This window comes from Pseudophryne corroboree, chromosome 2 (genome assembly GCF_028390025.1).
Source record: "Pseudophryne corroboree isolate aPseCor3 chromosome 2, aPseCor3.hap2, whole genome shotgun sequence".
NCBI classification, from domain to species: Eukaryota; Metazoa; Chordata; class Amphibia; order Anura; family Myobatrachidae; genus Pseudophryne; species Pseudophryne corroboree.
In genome coordinates, this window is record NC_086445.1 from 235,269,574 (window position 1) to 235,294,617 (window position 25,044).

Sequence of the window (25,044 nt, forward strand, 5' to 3'; positions counted from 1 at the left end):
TAAAAGCTAGGAAAGAAGTAACCGCAAACCATTATCACCGCATATGGCGAAAATATGTTGCGTGGTGTGAGGCCAGGAAGGCTCCAACGGAAGAATTTCAGCTGGGCCGATTCCTGCACTTCCTACAGTCAAGGGTGACTATGGGCCTTAAATTGGGTTCCATTAAGGTCCAGATTTCGGCTCTATCGATTTTCTTCCAGAGAGAATTGGCTTCACTACCTGAAGTTCAGACTTTTGTTAAGGGAGTGCTGCATATTCAGCCCCCTTTTGTGCCTCCAGTGGCACCTTGGGATCTCAACGTGGTGTTGGATTTCCTAAAGTCACATTGGTTTGAGCCACTGAAAACCGTGGATTTGAAATATCTTGCGTGGAAAGTGGTCATGTTGTTGGCCTTGGCTTCGGCCAGGCGTGTTTCAGAATTGGCGGCTTTGTCATGTAAAAGCCCTTATCTGATTTTCCATATGGATAGGGCAGAATTGAGGACTCGTCCCCAGTTTCTCCCCAAAGTGGTATCAGCTTTTCATCTGAACCAACCTATCGTGGTGCCTGCGGCTACAAATGACTTGGAGGCTTCCAAGTTGTTGGATGTAGTCAGGGCCCTGAAAATCTATGTTTCCAGGACAGCTGGAGTCAGGAAGACTGACTCGCTCTTTATCCTGTATGCGCCCAACAAGTTGGGTGCACCTGCTTCTAAGCAGACTATTGCTCGCTGGATCTGTAGTACGATTCAGCTTGCACATTCTGCGGCTGGACTGCCGCATCCTAAATCAGTGAAAGCCCATTCCACGAGGAAAGTGGGCTCTTCTTGGGCGGCTGCCCGAGGGGTCTCGGCTCTTCAACTTTGCCGAGCTGCAACTTGGTCAGGGGCAAACACGTTTGCAAAATTCTACAAATTTGATACCCTGGCTGAGGAGGACCTTGAGTTCTCTCATTCGGTGCTGCAGAGTCATCTGCACTCTCCCGCCCGTTTGGGAGCTTTGGTATAATCCCCATGGTCCTTACGGAGTCCCCAGCATCCACTTAGGACGTTAGAGAAAATAAGAATTTACTCACCGGTAATTCTATTTCTCATAGTCCGTAGTGGATGCTGGGCGCCCGTCCCAAGTGCGGATTGTCTGCAATACTTGTATATAGTTATTGCTTAACTAAAGGGTTATTGTTGAGCTATCTGTTGAGAGGCTCAGTTGTTATCATGCTGTTAACTGGGTATTGTATCACGAGTTATACGGTGTGATTGGTGTGGCTGGTATGAGTCTTACCCGGGATTCAAAATCCTTCCTAATTGTGTCAGCTCTTCCGGGCACAGTATCCTAACTGAGGTCTGGAGGAGGGTCTTAGTGGGAGGAGCCAGTGCACAGCAGTAGTCTAAAAGCTTTCTTTATAGTTGTGCCCAGTCTCCTGCGGAGCCGCTAATCCCCATGGTCCTTACGGAGTCCCCAGCATCCACTTAGGACTATGAGAAATAGAATTACCGGTGAGTAAATTCTTATTTTCTTTCAGTGATTTGGACCAATAATACAATTGATTAGAACGAATAATTCCTGTGATTTTGTCATTTTCTTTCAGTGATTTGGACCAATAATACCATTGATTAGAACGAATAATTCCTGTGATTTTGTCATTTTCTTCCAGTGATTTGGACCAATAATATCATTGATTAGAAAGAATAATTCCTGTGATATTGAGGTATTTGTGTCGCTTAGCTTAGCCGTCCAGCGACCACAGTGCACCTCTTTTTCTCTTTTCTTTGCATCATTTGCTGTTTGGGGACTATTTTTTTAAGTGCCATCCTGTCTGCCACTGCAGTGCCACTCCTAGATGGGCCAGGTGTTTGTGCTGCCCTCTTGGGTCGCTTAGCTTAGTCATCCAGCGACCTCGGTGCAAATTTTAGGACTAAAAATAATATTGTGAGGTGTTCAGAATAGACTGGAAATGAGTGGAATTATGGTTATTGAGGTTAATAATACTATAGGATCAAAATTACCCCCAAATTCTATGATTTAAGCTGTTTTTGATGGGTTTTTGAAAAAAAACACCCGAATCCAAAACACACCCGAATCCGGCAAAAAATTTTCAGGGAGGTTTTGCCAAAACACGTCCGAATCCAAAACACGGCCGCGGAACCGAATGCAAAACCAAAACCCGAAAAATTTCCGGTGTAAACCCAGGCACTGGAGAAATGCACTGAGCAGGCTTTTATAGTGGTTGGGTGATTCCCTGAGTGAGTCATCAGTGCTGGAGATTAGTGGCAACATCTGACCTGAGAGAGGTGTTATATCAACTCACCTTTAGCCTGAGACTGTGCACAGCTGGATCCTGTTGATTCTGATTGGGAAGGTACCTGTAAACAAAAATCCTGCTCTGAAGATATTAATGGCCTAATTCAAGTTTGTCCACAATGCTGATGTTCATGCAACTTGGTGATTTATTGGCTGACTGCGCATGCGCTGCAATCACACTGCACATACCCCAATGTACATTTGCGATGCCACTTGCAGTAAGATTTGTAATGCAGAGCGATTGACAGGAAGGGACCATTTGGGGGCGGTAATATATGCGCACGCATGGGGGTTTCTAAATACCTAGAAAACCCCCCCTGCCCACCAATATATTGGCACCGCTGACCAATAGTGGCTTCTCCTCTCAGACAGGGCAGCATACGGAGCAGGGAGCACTGACAGCCTGTGTGTGTGTGTTCGCACGCAGGGTGGAGCCGGCGGAGGGGACACGTGTCTTCCACTCTGATGTCCCTATCTTCTCATGGCCACCTAAAGCCCATGCCTCGCTGTCCCCCCATTCCTCTAACTCTCTCCATACCCCCTCTTTCTCTCCCCCATGCCTCTCTCTCTTTCTCTGCCCATGCCCTTCTCCACTTGATAATGTTGGTTTCCAACATATTGTACATACTGGAAAACTAAATTGAAATTTCATTGTTTAATATATGCGGTAATTCACTGACAAGAGATACCAAATCATTAAATACTAGTTACCAGCAAAATGATGGAACAACATAATAGTAATGTCAGTGCCGGCGGCTGTGCATGCCCGAATGGAGCAACAATTGAATTGCTCCGTTAGCCCCCATAGAGTGTCCACTGATATGCAAAGCACTTGAGTACCCCCTATAGGGTTGAGGAGCAGTGTTAGCCTTTTATTATATAGGATTTCCTGCATCATCTCTAATCTCTGCTACCTTTTCTACAGGTCTCTGGGCCATTGTGAATAATGCAGGGATTGCTTTTCCTATTTCTCCCAATGAATGGCTGACCAAAGAGGATTTTTTAAAAATTTTGAATGTGAATTTGCTGGGACTTATAGATGTTACTCTAAAGATGCTGCCCCTGATCCGGAGAGCCCGGGGAAGAGTGGTCAACATTTCAAGCATTTCTGGTAGATTGTCTTTTAGTGGTGGAGGATACAGCATCTCTAAATATGGAGTGGAGGCATTCTCAGACAGTCTCCGGTAAGAAATATATATATATGTACGGTACCCCAGAGCCAGGGACTACCACTTCAACTTAAGTGCCCGGGTGTGGGTATTAATATATACAGTATGTGGATAAGGGAGTTCTGCCTGTCAGAGTAAATGGAGCATAGACTAACTTAGGACAGAGACAGATGCACATGCAGTCAGCATAGGAGGACCTGCATGTGCTGACACAGAGACTGTTGCTGGATAGAGGGGCTGAGAAAAAAATCTGAACTAAAGCCCTGAGTCATTTGTGAGGAGTGAGGAGAGGCACCATTGTGTTGGACCAGGAGGACCTGCAGCAGAGCAGCAGGGTGAGACAGCTGATCCTTGGCAGTCCAGGTAAACTGTGCAGCAGGGTGGCCAAGTGATCCACACTACAGTTCCTATGGCTGGAGGCTGGTGTTGTAGTTAAGTGGGCGTATCCTTCTCCTGGGATTGGACTGGCTGAGAGGTGAGCTCTCCCACCAAAGAGGTAGGCAGGAGGTGGCCATTACATACAGTGACTGGGTTGTTGAAGGAGGGAGGTTACTTCCCCCCTGGGACACTCTGCAACTACTACACAGAGCCAGTAAGAGTGACAGGAGAGGTGTGTAAACACCGTCATCCAGCCCTACAGTTCAGCACACACACCCATTTGGATAAATGTTATAAAAGAATAGACGCTGGAACAAATACGAAGGGGGGTAGGCAATTAGTGACATTTTTTCGGCTAGCTGAAAAAACTGAACTAATTCGACCTACCATAGTCAAATTGTGGGCATTTTGGCTAGTTTTTTAACACATTTTCGCCATGCCATTTCACCTTTTTTTCTTGGTCGAATTGTCATGGGCGTAAACGGACACAAAAAATGGCGAAAACCCCCTGTAAATTTGACAAAACATGTGGATTGGCATTCAATTCACTGATCTGCGTGTTTTTCACCTGTGCCGGCATTTTCGACAAGTCGACAAAACTGTACTGGAATTGAATAGTGTGAATTCAAATTCACCCTAAAATGTAGAAAAATGCATTTTTTTCGACTTGTCGATAAAATCAGCACTAATTGCATACCCCATATAGGGGTAAAATCAGCACTAATTGCATATAGGGGTATATTTACTAATGTGTGGGGTTTTAGAAATGAAGGCGTTCCCCATAGCAACCAATCAGATGCTATTTATCATTTATCTAGCACATAATAGAAGATAGTAGCTATAATCTGATTTGATGCTATGGGTAATATCTCCACTTCTAAAAATCTGCACCTTAGTAGATATACTTAGCAATAGAATTAGAAACACCCAGAACAGAGTTCAGTCTGTGTCAGAGTAAAGGCCCGTACACACTTGTCGATATATCGGCCGTTCTCCTGAACGGCCGATATATCGCGGGACCGTCGGCCAGTGTGTATGGCCGATACGTCTGTGAACTCCGTCGTTCACAGACGTATCGCGTCAGTCGCGCAGCACAGCCGACGGCCAATATATCTACCGATATATTGGCGCGTCGCTGTGTGTGTACGGGGCGGTCGGCCGACCGCCCGTACACATGCTGCGGCGGCCGGCGGTGATTGACAGGTGAACTGGGCGGGAGTGTGTACACGCCCGCCCAGTTCATGACGTCAGTCCCCGACGGATCGAGCAGTGTGTATGCTGAACACACTGCTCGATCCGTCCATAGATATATCTGCAGATCAATTGATCTGCAGATATATCTGTTAGTGTGTACCCACCTTAAGACTGGCCCCCTTGGGTACTGAGGAAATCCCTAGCAGCAGGGACCAGACTGTGCAACAAAGTTTAATGTTGATATTAGGAGGCGTCTACTGACTTCAATCAAGCATCTGCAGAAGAGAACGGGAAAATGCATACAGGAATGAGGAAGCAAGGAAGAGAACCAATGAGTTATGTGAGCAGAATGGAGGAGGAGAACTAGTGAGTGATGTGAGCAGGATGGAGGAAGAGCTTCAGTTAGTGAAGTGAACAGGATAGAAACATAGAATTTGTCGGCAGATAAGAACCACTTGGCCCATCTAGTCTGCCCCCTTTTTTTTTTTTAATATTATTTTTATCTCTAACCTTATTTGATCCTTATTTCTTTGTAAGGATATCCTTATGTCTATCCCATGCATGTTTAAATTGCTCTACTGTCTTAGCCTCTACCACCTCTGATGGGAGGCTATTCCACTTGTCCACTGCCCTTTCTGTGAAATAATTTTTCCGCAAATTTCCCCTGAACCTCCCCCCCTCCAGACTCAGTGCATGTCCTCGTGTCCTATTGCTTCTCTTCATTTGGAGAATGTTTCCCTCCTGGACTTTGTTAAAACCCTTGATATATTTGAAAGTTTCTATCATGTCCCCCCTTTCCCTTCTCTGCTCCAAACTATACATATTGAGATTTCTTAGTCTTTCTGGGTATGTTTTGTGATGTAGGCCATGCACCATTTTAGTTGCCCTCCTTTGTACAGTTTCTAATGTATTAATATCCTTTTGAAGATATGGCCTCCAGAACTGAATACAGTATTCTAGATGAGGCCGTACCAATGACCTATACAGTGGCATTATTACTTCTTTCTTTCTGCTGCTGATTCCTCTCCCAATGCAGCCAAGCATCTGACTAGCCTTCCTCATTGCCTTGTTACATTGCTTACCTGCTTTTAAGTCATCTGAAATAGTGACTCCTAGATCCCTTTCCTCCTCAGTAGTTTCCAGTATAGTGCCATTAATACTGTATTTAGCTTTAGGATTTTTGAGACCCAAGTGCATGATTTTGCATTTTTTGGCATTAAACTGTAATTGCCAGACTCTTGACCATTCTTCTAATCTACCTAGATCCTCAATCATTTGTTTTACCCAACCTGGTGTGTCTACCCTGTTGCATACCTTTGTGTCATCTGCAAAAAGGCATACTTTCCCTTTAATGCCATTTGCAATGTCACCAATAAAGATATTAAAAAGCACTGGTCCAAGTACAGATCCCTGGGGTACTCCACTGGTAACATTTCCCTCCTGTGAATGCACTCCATTTACCACAACTCTCTGTTTTCTATCCTTCAACCAAGATCTTATCCATTCAATAATCCTAATATCCAATCCCAAACTTTCAAGTTTATTTAGCAGTCTGCGATGTGGAACTGTGTCAAAAGCCTTACTAAAGTCTAGATAAGCTATATCCATGGCTCCACCTTTATCCATCACTTTAGTCACACAATCAAAAAAGTCAATAAGATTTGTTTGACATGATCTCCCCCCAGTGAATCCATGCTGTTTGGGATCCAGTAAATTGCCGGATTTGAGATAATCTACAACTCTTTCTTTTAAGAGTGTTTCCATCAATTTCCCTACTACTGATGTAAGACTCACTGGTCTGTAGTTGTTTGCCTCTTCCTTGCTTCCACTTTTGTGCAGTGGGACTACGTTTGCTCTTTTCCAGTCCCCTGGAATTACTCCTGTAGCTAATGACTGGTTGAATAATTCTGTCAATGGTGCTACCAGCACCTCTTTAAGTTCTTTTAGTATCCTTGGATGTATCCCATCTGGCCCCATAGATTTGTCCACTTTCAGCTTTGAGAGTTCTGTTAGGACCTTCTCCTCTGTAAATGTACTTGTTTCATTTTCCTGAATATCCCTGCAACTTAACTGTGGCCCCTTCCCCTCTCTTTCAGTAGTAAATACTGAGCAAAAATAATCATTAAGATGATCTGCTATTAAATTGTCTCCTTAAACAAGACTCCCAGTGTCCGTCTTTAGTTTTATAATTCCGCCTTTTGTTTTTCTCCTTTCGCTTATATACCTAAAAAAAGTTTTGCCTCCTTTACCCACTGACTGGGCCATTTTCTCCTCAGCTTGTGCCTTTGCACATCTGATTACCTTCTTTGTCTCCTTCTGTCTAACAAGATATATCTTTTTGTCTTCATTATTTTGTGTCTGCTTATATTTCCTAAAAGCCATCTTTTTTGCTCTCACAGTATTTGCTACTTCTTTTGCAAACCACACTGGCTTCCTTTTCCTTGTGTTTTTCCTAACAGTTTTGATACAAAGGTCTGTTGCCTTCAATATTGCACATTTTAATATTTCCCACCTCTCCTGCACTGTTTCCAAGTTCCTCCACTCTGCCAAAGAATCGCTTACACGTTTTCCCATCCCTACAAAATCAGCCTTCCTAGAATCCAACACCTTTGTTTTTGTATGGGACGAGTCAGTCTCTGTCTTAATGCTGAACCATACTGCTTGATGATCACTGGATCCCAGGTTTTCACCCACTTTTACGTCCGATAATCTGTCTCCATTTGTAAGTATTAAGTCTAATATTGCGTCTTTCCGAGTGGGCTCCCTCACCAATTGCTGGAGGGACGCTCCCTGAAGGGAATTTAAAATGTTCCTACTTCTAGTGGAACTAGCAACAGACACCTCCCAGTTTACATCAGGAAGATTAAAGTCTCCCATGATTATTACCTCTCCTTTTAATGCCATTTTAGTTATGGCCTGCAATAGGTTCTTGTCAAGTTCCTCTTCCTGACCTGGTGGCCTGTATATCACGCCAATACGAATAATCAACTTTTCCCCTGTTTCTATGGTCACCCAAAGGGCCTCAGTTTTTTCTTCAATACTTTGTATTAATGTAGTATTTATGGCATTTTTTACATACATTGCTACCCCTCCTCCGATTTTTCCAATTCTGTCCTTCCTAAATAAAGTATATCCCGGTATAGCTATGTCCCAGTCATGATTTTCATTGTACCATGACTCTGTAATTGCCACAATGTCTAGATCATCCCTTGTCATTATTGCAGTTAGTTCTGGGATTTTATTTCCTAAGCTCCTAGCATTTGCACACATAGCTTTTAGAGTTTTGTTTGTGCTTTTTCTGTTCCTAGCTATGTTCTTCTCTCTGCCTATTTTTATTTGGTTTTGATCTGAATTATCTTCTGTTGCTGTGGATATGCTTCCTATTCCCTTTGCCTGCAGAAACAATACCTCTGTGTTGGGGGAGCAGATTTATTTATTCCTGTTAAAGAAAATAAGATAGTAGAAGCAGGATGGAGAATGGAGACAGAGGAGAAGTGCATGGTGGGAGCAGCAAAGATTAGTAAGTTAGTATAAGCAGGATAAAGAATGGAGGAAGAGAATCAGTGCATGATGGGAGGATGATATAGAAGTGAGGCAGACAAGTAGTGGAAGTATGGGAACTATATGGGAAGCACTTTAGTTTTAACCTTCATCTTATAAAAATATTTCTAAATTAATGTTTAAGTTTATCTTTTTGTTAAAATGATCCAATTCCCTGCTGTCCTAGTCATGGAATCCATTGTTTTTGAGTAAAGGAGTTGTTTCAACAGCTGGAGGGACGCTTATTGCCCACCCCTGGTCTAGAGGCTCGTGACAATACAACCCTTAACTTGATACCCCTAGCATCCCAGATAACAGTGCCCGCTATTCTCCTGTCGACTGATACCGTAAAGGCATTTGATAGGATTAGTTGGACCTTCATGGAGTCTGTGCTTGGATACAAAGGACTGGGCTCCCATAGAATATTGGCATTATATAAATCCCCATCTGCCAGGGTTTTAGTCAGTGGCGACTTGTCTCATCCATTTCTTATTAATAATGGCACCAGGTAAGGCTACCTCTTTTCTCGATTAATATTAGTATTGTGCACGTAGACTCTAGTGAGTGTTATCAGAGCCAATCTACACATATGCAGTATCCAAGATGGTGGCAATGATCATACATTTGCATTATTTGCTAACAATTTTTAGCCACCATCTCTAATCCAGTTTCCTCCCATCTGCACTTAGGACCCTATTCAGTAAGGATTGCAAATTCTGCTTTTTACCAGAATTTGAAATCCTTTGATTCGCATGCCGGGAGCCACCAATCGCAGGGCAAGGTCACCCAGCATGGTAACTGCTGCCCCCATCTGCGATCCGCACTAATTGCGATCATGCTGCAATTAGTATGCGGACGCAGAAAGTAGGGAAGCCTCCTGTCGGAGTAGCCTGGCTGCCTTCTTTTTGATCAGAGAGGCGGCACGTGACATCACATAGCCGCCTCGATCGCAACAACGCCATGCTCCCTGTTCGCACCACCATGCCTCCATTTCTCCACCACCTTCCCCGCAATGCTCCATCTCCACCTTGGAAATGGAGCGATGCTGCCCCCCTCCTGCCCCGCAAACACCTCTGCCTGTCAATCAACACTGCCATGTGTCTTTCATAATTTTGCTGTGCCATCATAATTAAATTAGATGTGCATAATGCATTAGCATTTCTATCATGGGTGCACACACTGCACCCATGTTGTTTTAATACTTACCTTTCTGGAGTCCTGCGACAGGCACTGCAGCAGATGCAACAAAATCACTCCCAAAATGGCCAAGCACATGTGTAGTAGATAATTAGTCTATGGACCATGGCGGACTCCATGTTTCCGGAGACCTGCACATGAGCAGTAGACTCCGGCACAATGCCAGCGCCTACGGCGATATGGAGAGAAGGGGGTCCTCACGGATTATGCACACGGGCCCCCTTATCTCTCAAAACGCCTCTGGAAAGCCTTACTACATCAGTAGTAGGAAAAGTAGTGGATAACCTATTAAAAGAAAGACTTGTGGAAAATCTTAAATCAAACAACTTACAGGATCCAAAACAGCATGGATTTACTGCAGGGAGATCATGCCAAACAAATCTTATTGACATCTTTGACTTCGTGATGAAAATGATAGATCAAGGGGGGACTGCATATGTAGCATATCTAGACTTTAGTAAGGCATTTGTCCCACATTACAGACTGCTAAATAAACTCAAAATTGTGGGGTTGGATTATAAAACAGTTAAATGGATAAGAACCTGGTTGCAGGATAGGAAACAGTTGTAGTAAATGGAGTGCAATCTATGGAGGAAAATGTTACAAGTGGAGTACCCCAGGATCTGTACTTGGACCAGTGCTCTATAATATCTTTGTTGGTGACTTTACAAATGGTAATAAAGGGAAATTATGCCTGTCTGCAGATTATACAAAGATATGTAACACGGTAGAAACACCGGGAGGGGTAAAACAAATGATTGATGACCTAGGTAGACTTGAGAAATGGTCAACAACTTGGCAACTACAGTTTAATGCTAAAAAATACAAAATCATGCACTTGGGTCACAAAACCCCAAAGGTTAAATATAGTATCAAGGGTAATATAATGGGCACTATAATGGAAACTATTGAGGAGGAAAGGGATCTAGGAGTCACTATTTCAAGTGACTTAAATGCAGGAAAGCAATGTAATGAGAAAGGCAAGTCAGATGCTTGGTTGCATAGGGAGAGGAATCAGTAGCAGGAAAAAAGAAGTAATAATGCCACTGTATAGGTCATTGGTATGGCCTCATCCAGAATGCTGTCTTCGATTCTGGAGACCATATCTCCAGAAGCATATTAATACATTAGAAACTGTAAAAAGAAGAGCAACTAAAATGGTGCATGGCCTACATCACAAAACTTACCCGGAAAGACTAAAAGATCTTAACATGTATAGTTTGGAGCAGAGAAGGGAAAAGGGTGACATGATAGAAACTTTCAAATATACCAAGGGTTTTAACAAAGTCCAGGAAGGAAACATTCTTAAAAAAAAGAGAAATATTAGACCTCAACGACATACACAGAAACTGCAGGGAGACAGGTTCAGTGGAAATCTAAGGACCTCACATAAACGGGTAGTGGATAAGTGGAATAGCCACCCATCTGAGGTGGTAGAGGCTAAGACAGTAGAGCAATTTAAACATGCTTGGGATAGACTTATGAATATCCTTACAAAGAACTAAGGATCAAATAAGGGTTGAGATTACCTAAAGAATAGAAAAAGGGTAGACTAGATCGGCCAAGTGGTTCTTATCTGCCATCAAATTCTCTGTTTCTATATTGTTAAACACAATGTTTCATAGTCCATTCGCTGATGTGGGAGATTTAGACGATTTATGTATTTCTCTAACGTCCTAAGTGGATGCTGGGGACTCCGTCAGGACCATGGGGAATAGCGGCTCCGCAGGAGACAGGGCACAAAAATAAAGCTTTAGGATTAGGTGGTGTGTACTGGCTCCTCCCCCTATGACCCTCCTCCAAGCCTCAGTTAGGTTTTTGTGCCCGTCCGAGCAGGGTGCAATCTAGGTGGCTCTCCTAAAGAGCTGCTTAGAAAAAGTTTTTAGGTTTTTTATTTTCAGTGAGTCCTGCTGGCAACAGGCTCACTGCATCGAGGGACTTAGGGGAGAGAATTTCAACTCACTTGCATGCAGGATGGATTGGATTCTTAGGCTACTGGACACCATTAGCTCCAGAGGGAGTCGGAACACAGGTCTCACCCTGGGGTTCGTCCCGGAGCCGCGCCGCCGACCCCCCTTACAGATGCTGAAGATTGAAGGTCCGGAAACAGGCGGCAGAAGGCTCTTCAGTCTTCATGAAGGTAGCGCACAGCACTGCAGCTGTGCGCCATTGTTGTCACACACTTCACACCAAGCGGTCACGGAGGGTGCAGGGCGCTGCTGGGGGCGCCCTGGGCAGCAATATTTAATACCTTTATGGCAAAAGAATACATCACATATAGCCATTGAGGCTATATGTATGTATTTAACCCATGCCAGATATCTAAAACTCCGGGAGAAAAGCCCGCCGAAATAGGGGGCGGGGCTTATTCTCCTCAGCACACAGCGCCATTTTCCTGCTCAGCTCCGCTGTGAGGAAGGCTCCCAGGACTCTCCCCTGCACTGCACTACAGAAACAGGGTAAAACAGAGAGGGGGGGCATTTTTTGGCGATATTTTGATATATTTAAGCTGCTATAAGGAACAACACTTATATAAGGTTGTTCCCATATATATTATAGCGCTTGGGTGTGTGCTGGCAAACTCTCCCTCTGTCTCCCCAAAGGGCTAGTGGGGTCCTGTCTTCGATAAGAGCATTCCCTGTGTGTCTGCTGTGTGTCGGTACGTGTGTGTCGACATGTATGAGGACGATGTTGGTGTGGAGGCAGAGCAATTGCCGATAATGGTGATGTCACCCCCCAGGGAGTCGACACCGGAATGGATGGCTTTGTTTATGGAATTACGTGATAATGTCAGCACATTACAAAAATCAGTTGACGACATGACACGGCCGGCAAACCAGTTAGTACCTGCCCAGGCGTCTCAGACACCGTCAGGGGCTGTAAAGCGCCCTTTACCTCAGTCGGTCGACACAGACCCAGACACAGACACTGAATCTAGTGTCGACGGTGATGAAACAAACGTATTTTCAAGTAGGGCCACACGTTATATGATCACGGCAATGAAGGAGGCTTTGCATATCTCTGATACTGCAAGTACCACAAAAAGGGGTATTATGTGGGGGGTGAAAAAACTACCTGTAGTTTTTCCTGAATCAGAGGAATTAAATGATGATTGTGATGAAGCGTGGGTTAACCCAGATAGAAAAGTGCTAATTTCAAAAAAGTTATTAGCATTATACCCTTTCCCGCCAGAGGTTAGGGCGCGCTGGGAAACACCCCCTAGGGTGGATAAGGCGCTCACACGCTTATCAAAACAAGTGGCGTTACCGTCTCCTGATACGGCCGCCCTCAGGGATCCAGCTGATAGGAGACTGGAAACTACCCTAAAAATAAGAATTTACTTACCGATAATTCTATTTCTCGTAGTCCGTAGTGGATGCTGGGGACTCCGTCAGGACCATGGGGTTTAGCGGCTCCGCAGGAGACAGGGCACAATAATAAAAGCTTTAGGATCAGGTGGTGTGCACTGGCTCCTCCCCCTATGACCCTCCTCCAAGCCTCAGTTAGGATACTGTGCCCGGACGAGCGTGCATAATAAGGAAGGATATTGAATCCCGGGTAAGACTCATACCAGCCACACCAATCACACCGTACAACCTGTGATCTGAACCCAGTTAACAGTATGATAACAACGAAGGAGCCTCTGAAAAGATGGCTCACAACAAGAATAACCCGATTTTTGTAACAATAACTATGTACAAGTATTGCAGACAATCCGCACTTGGGATGGGCGCCCAGCATCCACTACGGACTACGAGAAATAGAATTATCGGTAAGTAAATTCTTATTTTCTCTAACGTCCTAAGTGGATGCTGGGGACTCCGTCAGGACCATGGGGATTATACCAAAGCTCCCAAACGGGCGGGAGAGTGCGGATGACTCTGCAGCACCGAATGAGAGAACTCCAGGTCCTCCTCAGTCAGGGTGTGCCCCTGACCAAGTAGCAGCTCGGCAAAGTTGTAAAGCCGAGACCCCTCGGGCAGCCGCCCAAGATGAGCCCACTTCCTTGTGGAATGGGCTTTTACTGATTTTGGCTGTGGCAAGCCTGCCACAGAATGTGCAAGCTGAATTGTACTACAAATCCAGCGAGCAATCGTCTGCTTAGAAGCAGGAACACCCATCTTGTTGGGTGCATACAGGCTAAACAGCGAGTCAGATTTTCTGACTCCAGTCGTCCTGGAAACATATATTTTCAGGGCCCTGACAACGTCAAGTAACTTGGAGTCCTCCAAGTCCCTAGTAACCGCAGGTACCACAATAGGTTGGTTCATGTGAAAAACAGAAAACACCTTAAGGAGAAATTGAGGACGAGTCCTCAATTCTGCCCTGTCAGAATAAAAAATTAAGTAAGAGCTTTTATATGATAAAGCCGCCCATTCTGACACACGCCTGGCTGAAGCCAGGGCTAATAGAATCTTCACCTTCCATGTGAAATATTTTAATTCCACAGTGGTGAGTGGATCAAACCAATGTGACTTTAGGAAACTCAAAACAACATTGAGATCCCAAGGTGCCACTGGGGGCACAAAAGGAGGCTGTATATGCAGTACCCCTTTTACAAACGTCTGAACTTCAGGCACTGAAGCCAGTTCTTTCTGGAAGAAATTCGACAGGGTCGAAATTTGAACCTTAATGGACCCTAATTTTAGGCCCATAGACAGTCCTGTTTTCAGGAAATGTAGGAAACGACCCAGTTGGAATTCCTCTGTAGGGACCTTCTTGGTCTCACACCACGCAACATATTTTCGCCAAATGCGGTGAAAATGTTTTGCGGTTACATCCTTCCTGGCTTCGACCAGGGTAGGGATGACTTCATCTGGAATGCCCTTTCAGGATCCGGCGTTCAACTGCCATGCCGTCAAACGCAGCCGCGGCAAGTCTTGGAACAGACAAGGCCCCTGCTGGAGCAGGTCCTCTCTTAAAGGTAGAGGCCACGGTTCTTCCGTGAGCATCTCTTGAAGTTCCGGGTACCAAGTCCTTCTTGACCCATCCGGAACCACGAGTATCGTTCTTACTCATCTCCTTCTTATGATTCTCAGTACTTTTGGTATGAGATGCATAGGAGGGAACACATACCCTGACTGGTACACCCACAGTGTTACCAGAGCGTCCACCGCTATTGCCTGAAGGTCCCTTGACCTGGCGCAATATCTGTCTAGTTTTTTGTTCAGGCGGGACGCCATCATGTCCACCTTTGGTTTTTCCCAACGGTTTACAATCATGTGGAAGACTTCCCGCTGAAGTCCCCACTCTCCCGGGTGGAGGTTATGCCTGCTGAGGAAGTCTGCTTCCCAGTTTTCCACTCCCGGAATTAACACTGCTGAGAGTGTTATCACATGATTTTTCGCCCAGCGAAGAATCCTTGCAGTTTCTGCCATTTCCCTCCTGCTTCATGTGCCGCCCTGTCTGTTTACGTGGGCGACTGCCGTGATGTTGTCCCACTGGATCAATACCGGCTGACCTTGAAGCAGAGGTCTTGCTAAGCTTAGAGCCTTGTAAATTGCCCTTAGCTCCAGTATATTTATGTGGAGAGAAGTCTCCAGACTTGATCACACTCCCTGGAAATTTTTTCCTTGTGTGACTGCTCCCCAGCCACTCAGGCTGGCATCCGTGGTCACCAGGACCCAGTCCTGAATGTCGAATCTGCGGCCCTTTCATAGATGAGCACTCTGCAGCCACCGCAGAAGAAAACACCCTTGTCCTTGGAGACAGGGTTATCCGCTGATGCATCTGAAGATGCGATCCGGACCATTTTCCCAGCAGATTCCACTGAAAGGTTCTTGCGTGAAATCTACCGAATGGGATCGCTTTGTAAGAAACCACCATTTTTCACAGGACCCTTGTGCAATGATGCACTGATACTTTTCCTGGTTTTAGGAGGTTCCTGACTAGCTCGGATAACTCCCTGGCCTTCTTCTCCGGGAGAAAACATCCTTTTCTGGACTGTGTCCAGAATCATTCCTAGGAACATTAGACGTGTCGTCGGAAAAGCTGCGATTTTGGAATATTTAGAAACCACTCGTGCTGTCGTAGAACTACTTGAGATAGTGCTACTCCGACCGCCAACTGTTCTCTGGACCTTGCCCTTATCAGGAAAGCGTCCATATTTCCTTTAGGAAGAATCATCATTTCGGCCATTACCATGGTAAAGACCCGGGGTGCCGTGGACAATCCAAACGGCAGCGTCTGAACTGATAGTGACAGTTCTGTACCACGAACCTGAGATACCCTTGGTGAGAAGGGCAAAATTTGGACATGTAGGTAAGCGTCCCTGATATCCAGTGACACCATATCGTCCTGGTTCGCTATCACTGCTCTGAGTGACTCCATCTTGATTTGAAACCTTGTATGTAATTGTTCAAATCTTTTAGATCTCACCGAGCCGTTTGGCTTCAGTACCACAATATAGTGTGGAATAATACCCCTTCCCTTGTTGTAGGAGGGGTACTTTGATTATCACCTGCTGGGAATACAGCCTGTGAATTTTTTCCCAATACTGCCTCCCTGTCGGAGGGAGACGTTGGTAAAGCAGACTTCAGGAACTTGTGAGGGGAAGACGTCTCGAATTTCCAATGTACACCTGGGATACTACGTGTAGGATCCAGGAGTCCACTTGCGAGTGAGCCCACTGCGTGCTGAAACTCTTGAGATGACCCCCCACCGCACCTGAGTCCGCTTGTATGGCCCCAGCGTCATGCTGCGGACTTGGCAGAAGCTGTGGAGGACTTCTGTTCCTGGGAATGGGCTGCCTGCTGCAGTCTTCTTCCCTTTCCTCTAACCCTGGGCAGATATGACTGGCCTTTTGCCCGCCTGCCTTTATGGGTACGAAAGGACTGAGACTGAAAAGACTGTGTCCTTTTCTGCTGAGATGTGACTTGGGGTAACAAAAGTGGATTTTCCAGCTGTTGCCATGGCCACCAGGTCCGATGGACCGCCCCTTTATACGGCAATACTTCCATGTGCCGTCTGGAATCTGCATCACCTGACCACTGTCGTGTCTACAAACATCGTCTGGCAGATATGGACATCACATCTACTCGATGCCAGAATGCAAATATCCCTCTGCGCATCTCGCATATATAGAAATGCATCCTTAAAATGCTCTATAGTCAATAAAATATTGTTCCTGTCAAGGGTATCAATATTTTCAGTCAGGAAATCCGACCAAGCCCCCCCAGCGCTGCACATCCAGGCTGAGGCGATTGCTGGTCGTAGTATAACACCAGTATGTGTGTATATACTTTTTAGGATATTTTTCAGCTTCCTATCAGCTGGCTCCTTGAGGGCGGCCGTATCTGGAGACGGTAACGCCACTTGTTTTTATAAGCGTGTGAGCGCCTTATCCACCCTAAGGTGTGTTTCCCAACTCGCCCTCACTTCTGGCGGGAAAGGGTATACCTCCAATAATTTTCTATCGGAGGAAACCCACGTATCATCACACACTTTAATTTATCTGATTCAGGAAAAAACTACAAGTAGATTATTCCCACCCTACATAATACCCTTATTTGTGGTACTTGTAGTATCAGAAATATGTAACACCTCCTTCATTGCCCTTAACATGTAACGTGTGGCCCTAAAGGAAAATACGTTTGTTTCTTCACCGTCGACACTGAAGTCAGTGTCCGTGTCTGTGTCTGTGTCGACCAACTGAGGTAAATGGGCGTTTTTACAAGCCCCTGACGGTGTCTGAGACGCCTGGACAGGTACTAATTTGTTTGCCGGCCGTCTCATGTCGTCAACCGACCTTGCATCGTGTTGACATTATCACGTAATTCCTAAATAAGCCATCCATTCCGGTGTCGACTCCCTAGAGAGTGACATCACCAATACAGGCAATTTGCTCCGCCTCCTCACCAACATCGTCCTCCTACATGTCGACACACACGTACCGACACACAGCACACACACAGGGAATGCTCTGATAGAGGACAGGACCCCACTAGCCCTTTGGGGAGACAGAGGGAGAGTTTGCCAGCACACACCAAAAACGCTATAATTATACAGGGACAACCCCTTATACAAGTGTTTTCCCTTATAGCATTTTCACATATGTAATCATATCGCCAAATAAGTGCCCCCCCTCTCTGTTTTAACCCTGTTTCTGTAGTGCAGTGCAGGGGAGAGCCTGGGAGCCTTCCTCACAGCAGAGCTGAGCAGGAAAATGGCGCCGTGTGCTGAGGAGAATAGGCCCCGCCCCCTAAAACGACGGGCTCTTCTCCCGGAGTTTGTGAGATCTGGCAGGGGTTAAATACATCCATATAGCCTCAAGGGCTATATGTGATGTATTTTAGCCATAAAAAAGGTATAATACATTGCTGCCCAGGGCGCCCCCCCCAGCGCCCTGCACCCTCAGTGACCGCTGGTATGAAGTGTGCTGACAACAATGGCGCACAGCTGCAGTGCTGTGCGCTACCTTATGAAGACTGAAAGTCTTCTGCCGCCTGTTTCTGGACCTCTGGACCTCTTCAACTTCGGCATCTGCAAGGGGGGTCGGCGGCACGGCTCCGGGACGAACCCCAGGGTGAGACCTGTGTTCCGACTCCCTCTGGAGCTAATGGTGTCCAGTAGCCTAAGAAGCAAATCCATCCTGCACGCAGGTGAGTTTACTTCTCTCCCCTAAGTCCCTCGTAGCAGTGAGCCTGTTTCCAGCAGGACTCACTGAAAATAAAAAACCTAACTTAAACTTTTATTCTAAGCAGCTCAGGAGAGCCACCTAGATTGCACCCTTCTCGGCCGGGCACAAGAATCTAACTGAGGCTTGGAGGAGGGTCATAGGGGGAGGAGCCAGTGCACACCACCTGATCCTAAAGCTTTTATTATTGTGCCCTGTCTCCTGCGGAGCCGCTAAACCCCATGGTCCTGACGGAGTCCCCAGCATCCACTTAGGACGTTAGAGAAAAGTATATACACACATACTGGTGTTATACTGCGACCAGCCATCGCCTCAGCCTGGATGTGCAGTGCTGGGGTCGTCTGGTTGGATTCCCTGACTGAAAATATTGATACCCTGGATAGGGACAGTATTTTATTGACTATAGAGCAATTAAAGGATGCTTTCCTTTATATGCGAGATGCTCAGAGAGATATTTGCACTCTGGCATCGAGAGTAAATGCGATGTCCATATCTGCCAGAAGGAGTTTATGGACGCGACAGTGGTCAGGTGATGCGGATTCCAAACGACATATGGAAGTATTGCCGTATAAAGGGGAGGAATTATTTGGCGTCGGTCTATCGGATCTGGTGGCCACGGCAACGGCCGGAAAATCCACCTTTTTACCTCAGACCCCCTCCCAACAGAAAAAGACACCGTCTTTTCAGCCGCAGTCCTTTCGGTCCTATGAGAACAAGCGGACAAAAGGACAGTCATATCTGCCTCGGGGCAGAGGAAGGGGTAAGAGAGGGCAGCAAGCAGCCCCTGCCCAGGAACAGAAGCCCTCTCAGGGTTCTGTAAAGCCCTCAGCATGACGCTGGGGCCTTACAAGCGGACTCAGGAGCGGTGGGGGGTCGACTCAAGAATTTCAGCGCACAGTGGGCTTGCTCACAGGTGGACCCCTGGATCCTGCAGGTAGTATCTCAGGGTTACAGGTTGGAATTCGAGAAGTCTCCCCCTCGCAGGTTCCTAAAGTCTGCTTTGCCAACGTCTCCCTCAGACAGGGCGACGGTATTGGAAGCCATTCACAAGCTGTTTTCTCAGCAGGTGATAGTCAAGGTTCCCCTCCTACAACAGGGAAAGGGGTATTACTCCACGCTATTTGTGGTACCGAAGCCGGACGGCTCGGTAAGACCTATTCTAAATCTGAAATCTTTGAACCTGTACATACAAAAATTCCAGTTCAAGATGGAGTCACTCAGAGCAGTGATAGCGAATCTGGAAGAAGGGGACTTTATGGTGTCCCTGGACATAAAGGATGCTTACCTGCATGTCCCAATTTGCCCTTCACATCAAGGGTACCTCAGGTTCGTGGTGCAAAACTGTCATTATCAGTTTCAGACGCTGCCGTTTGGATTGTCCACGGCACCTCGGGTCTTTACCAAGGTAATGGCCGAAATGATGATTCTTCTGCGAAGAAGAGGCGTATTAATTATCCCTTACTTGGACGATCTCCTGATAAGGGCAAGGTCCAGAGAACAGCTGGAGGACGGAGTAGCACTAACCCGACTAGTGCTGCAACAACACGGGTGGATTCTGAATTTTCCAAAATCTCAGTTGACCCCGACGACACGTCTGCTGTTCCTGGGAATGATTCTGGACACGGTTCAGAAAAAGGTGTTTCTTCCGGAGGAGAAAGCCAGGGAGTTATCCGAACTTGTCAGGAACCTCCTAAAACCAGGGAAAGTGTCTGTGCATCAATGCACAAGAGTCCTGGGAAAGATGGTGGCTTCTTACGAAGCGATTCCATTCGGCAGATTCCACGCATGAACTTTTCAGTGGGATCTGCTGGACAAATGGTCCGGATCACATCTGCAGATGCATCAGCGGATAACCTTATCGCCACGGACAAGGGTGTCTCTTCTGTGGTGGTTGCAGAGTGCTCATCTGTTAGAGGGCCGCAGATTCGGCATACAGGACTGGGTCCTGGTGACCACGGATGCCAGTCTGAGAGGCTGGGGAGCGGTCACACAGGGAAGAAACTTCCAGGGAGTATGGTCAAGCCTGGAGATGTCTCTACACATAAATATACTGGAGCTAAGAGCGATTTACAATGCTCTAAGTCTGGCAAAACCCCTGCTTCAGGGTCAGCCGGTGTTGATCCAGTCGGACAACATCACGGCAGTCGCCCACGTAAACAGACAGGGCGGCACAAGAAGCAGGACAGCAATGGCAGAAGCTGCAAGGATTCTTCGCTGGGCGGAAGATCATGTGATAGCACTGTCAGCAGTATTCATTCCGGGAGTGGACAACTGGGAAGCAGACTTCCTCAGCAGACACGATCTACACCCGGGAGAGTGGGGACTTCATCCAGAAGTCTTCCACATGATTGTGAACCGTTGGGAAAAACCAATGGTGGATATGATGGCGTCCCGCCTCAACAAAAAACTGGACAGGTATTGCGCCAGGTCAAGAGACCCTCAGGCAATAGCTGTGGACGCTCTGGTAACACCGTGGGTGTTCCAGTCAGTGTATGTGTTCCCTCCTCTGCCTCTCATACCAAAAGTACTGAGAATTATACGGCAAAAGGGAGTAAGAACGATACTAGTGGCTCCGGATTGGCCAAGAAGAACTTGGTACCCGGAACTTCAAGAGATGCTCACGGAGGATCCGTGGCCTCTACCTCTAAGACGGGACCTGCTTCAGCAGGGACCGTGTCTATTCCAAGACTTACCGCGGCTGCGTTTGACGGCATGGCGGTTGAACGCCGAATTCTAAGGGAAAAAGGCATTCCGGAAGAGGTCATTCCTACACTGGTAAAAGCTAGGAAGGAGGTGACTGCACAACATTATCACCGCATTTGGAGAAAATATGTTGCGTGGTGTGAGGCCAGGAAGGCCCCCACGGAGGAATTTCAACTGGGTCGATTCCTACATTTCCTGCAAACAGGATTGTCTATGGGCCTCAAATTGGGGTCCATTAAGGTTCAAATTTCGGCCCTGTCGATTTTCTTCCAGAAAGAATTGGCTTCAGTTCCTGAAGTCCAGACTTTTGTAAAAGGAGTACTACATATACAGCCCCCGGTTGTGCCCCCAGTGGCACCGTGGGATCTTAATGTAGTCTTGGATTTTCTCAAATCCCATTGGTTTGAGCCGCTCAAATCGGTGGAGTTGAAGTATCTTACATGGAAAGTAACCATGCTACTGGCCCTGGCTTCAGCCAGGAGAGTATCAGAATTGGCGGCTTTATCATATAAGAGCCCATATCTGATTTTCCATACGGACAGGGCAGAACTGCGGACGCGTCCTCATTTTCTGCCTAAGGTGGTGTCAGCGTTTCACCTGAACCAGCCTATTGTGGTGCCTGCGGCTACTAACGATTTGGAGGATTCCAAGTTGTTGGACGTGGTCCGGGCATTGAAAATATATATTTCAAGAACGGCGGGAGTCAGAAAGTCTGACTCACTGTTTATATTGTATGCACCCAACAAGATGGGTGCTCCTGCTTCTAAGCAGACGATTGCTCGTTGGATTTGTAGCACAATTCAACTTGCACATTCTGTGGCAGGCTTGCCACAACCTAAATCTGTCAAGGCCCATTCCACAAGGAAAGTGGGCTCATCCTGGGCGGCTGCCCGGGGGGTCTCGGCATTACAACTCTGCCGAGCTGCTACTTGGTCAGGGGCAAACACGTTTGCAAAATTCTACAAATTTGATACCCTGGCTGAGGAGGACCTTGAGTTCTCTCATTCGGTGCTGCAGAGTCATCCGCACTCTCCCGCCCGTTTGGGAGCTTTGGTATAATCCCCATGGTCCTGACGGAGTCCCCAGCATCCACTTAGGACGTTAGAGAAAATAAGAATTTACTTACCGATAATTCTATTTCTCGTAGTCCGTAGTGGATGCTGGGCGCCCATCCCAAGTGCGGATTGTCTGCAATACTTGTACATAGTTATTGTTACAAACAAATTCGGGTTGTTATTGTTGTGAGCCGTCTGTTCAGAGGCTCCTACGTTTGTCATACTGTTAACTGGGTTCAGATCACAAGTTATACGGTGTGATTGGTGTGGCTGGTATGAGTCTTACCCGGGATTCAATATCCTTCCTTATTGTGTACGCTCGTCCGGGCACAGTATCCTAACTGAGGCTTGGAGGAGGGTCATAGGGGGAGGAGCCAGTACACACCACCTAATCCTAAAGCTTTATTTTTGTGCCCTGTCTCCTGCGGAGCCGCTATTCCCCATGGTCCTGACGGAGTCCCCAGCATCCACTACGGACTACGAGAAATAGAATTATCGGTAAGTAAATTCTTATTTTCTTCTTCAAATTCTTCCGAAAATGCCACCATGTCTACAAAGCAGACTGTCACTCCTCACACTATGCCTCAGAAAGAGAACATTAAAAAGTGCATTTCTTTCAACAAAGATTGGTTAAAAGACAAAGACTTTGCTAAATGGCAGGTTAAGAAAAATGACTTCACAGCAATGTGCATCATTTGCCCCTTTCATGTGCCATAAAATTTGAAGGAAGAAAAGTTAAAGTTGATCATCAGAAGTCCCAAAAACACATTCTGCCAGAACGTCAGAACTGCAATGGCATCAAGATCAAACTATGACTACTGTCCTGGTTCAAAAACAGACATTTGAAGAGGATGCCATCACAAGAGCTGAAGTTGCACCGGTGTATCACAATGTGAAATATGGTCAAAGTTACAACTCATTGGATTGCCAAATGAAATGGAACCATTCTTTGTTCCCTAACAGTAAGAGAGCAGCAAACATTTTGTGTGGCAGAATCAAATCAACACCTATCTCAGAATGTTCTTGGTCCATACAGTCAAGACATCATAGGAGATCTTCACAAAGCGTCTATCTTCTGATGCATCACACATCATACTGTGAGCAGGATTCATCAAACCTGATTTTGCTGTCAAACCTCCAAAAATGGTGTTTGTTTGAGGTTTGCCCACTTTTCAAATATGCATCAGATTTCAGAATGACACATTTCAGAGTAACGTGTAATGTGTAACGCCATCTTTAGATGGCATTACACCTTAGAAGCTTAAGGGCTTTCACGTTTTGCACTGAGAAGGATTCAATTGAATCCCTCCCAGCACCCGCTGTGGCGCATTCATCATACGACACATGCACAGACAGACTTCTGGGTCATAAACCTGTATGTTCTAACATCGCAAAGGACAGCTCTCACTGGGAAAGCTGTCCTTTACTGAAATATTCATGCATACAGATTTGATAAACATTGATATGCATGTGATGAGTGGTGGTATGTATCGCATTCCAAATGCAATGCTTGATGCATCCCCCCCTTTAACTGCCAACATTGTAGTGTAGACATTATGATTGATGACATTGTCAAAGTCGACATAAAGACTGCATCCTAACCAACAAAACACAACTGCCTTCTGCTGGTAAGGGGTTTCGTTTTTTTTTTTAATATAGATGTTTGTTAAGTCATATCAATTCTTTAGCTTTTTTGACAAAAATAACTCCAAGGGAGAAGATGTATCAAGCCTTCTAAAAAGTGTAAAAGTGGAGAAGTTGCCCTTTCATCTGACATTATTGGGGCCTGTTAGTGGTGCACATACTGTAGGCTGACAGGTTATCTTCCAAACACATTATCGACTTCCCAATCATCTGGGGTGGGATCCTTTTGGAAACATATGCACAGAGATATTGGATCCAATATCCACTGCAATATCACATTGTGGGGGAAATGTTTCAAACTTTAGAGATAGATAAAGTGGAGACTACTCTAAGAGGGGTATTCAATGCTTGTCGGATCCTTTCCGACAGAAAGGATCCAACAATGCAGTATTCAATTTGCCTGTTGGATTTGGCCGTTCTAGACAATGTCAATCCGACTTTCTCTAACGTCCTAAGTGGATGCTGGGAACTCCGTAAGGACCATGGGGAATAGCGGCTCCGCAGGAGACTGGGCACAACTAAAGAAAGCTTTAGGACTACCTGGTGTGCACTGGCTCCTCCCTCTATGACCCTCCTCCAGACCTCAGTTAGAATTTTGTGCCCGGCCGAGCTGGATGCACACTAGGGGCTCTCCTGTGCTCTTAGAAAGAAAGTAATATTTAGGTTTTTTATTTTCAGTGAGATCTGCTGGCAACAGACTCACTGCTACGAGGGACCTAGGGGAGAGAAGCGAACCTACCTGCTTGCAGCTAGCTTGGGCTTCTAGGCTACTGGACACCATTAGCTCCAGAGGGATCGAACACAGGCCCAGCCTCGGTCGTCCGGTCCCGGAGCCGCGCCGCCGTCCCCCTAGCAGAGCCAGAAGCAAGAAGACGTTCCTGGAAATCGGCGGCAGAAGACTTCGGTCTTAATTAAGGTAGCGCACAGCACTGCAGCTGTGCGCCATTGCTCCCCAGGCACACCACATACTCCGGTCACTGATGGGTGCAGGGCGCTGGGGGGGGGGCGCCCTGGGCTGCAATATAAGTACCTTACTTGGCAAATTAACACATAATATAGCCTTTAAGACTATATATGTGTAAAATCCCCTGCCATAACTGTATAAAAAAAGCGGGAGAAGCCCGCTGAAAAAGGGGCGGAGCTATCTCCCTCAGCACACTGGCGCCATTTTCCCTCACAGCTCCGCTGGAAGGATCGCTCCCCAGGCTCTCCCCTGCAGTTCCAGACTACATAGGGTTAAAAAGAGAGGG

At 46.3% G+C, this 25,044-nt stretch overlaps 1 protein-coding gene across 1 annotated transcript in view; it reads left to right on the top strand.

Moving 5' to 3' along the window:
- Window positions 1-25,044, top strand: part of LOC135011571 (retinol dehydrogenase 7-like) — a 136,055-nt gene that overhangs the window by 89,372 nt on the left and 21,639 nt on the right. Inside the window, exon 3 of the mRNA XM_063952473.1 lies at window positions 3,205-3,463. Coding sequence (XP_063808543.1) covers window positions 3,205-3,463 — 259 coding nt within the window. The remainder of the gene's footprint in view (window positions 1-3,204; window positions 3,464-25,044) is intronic.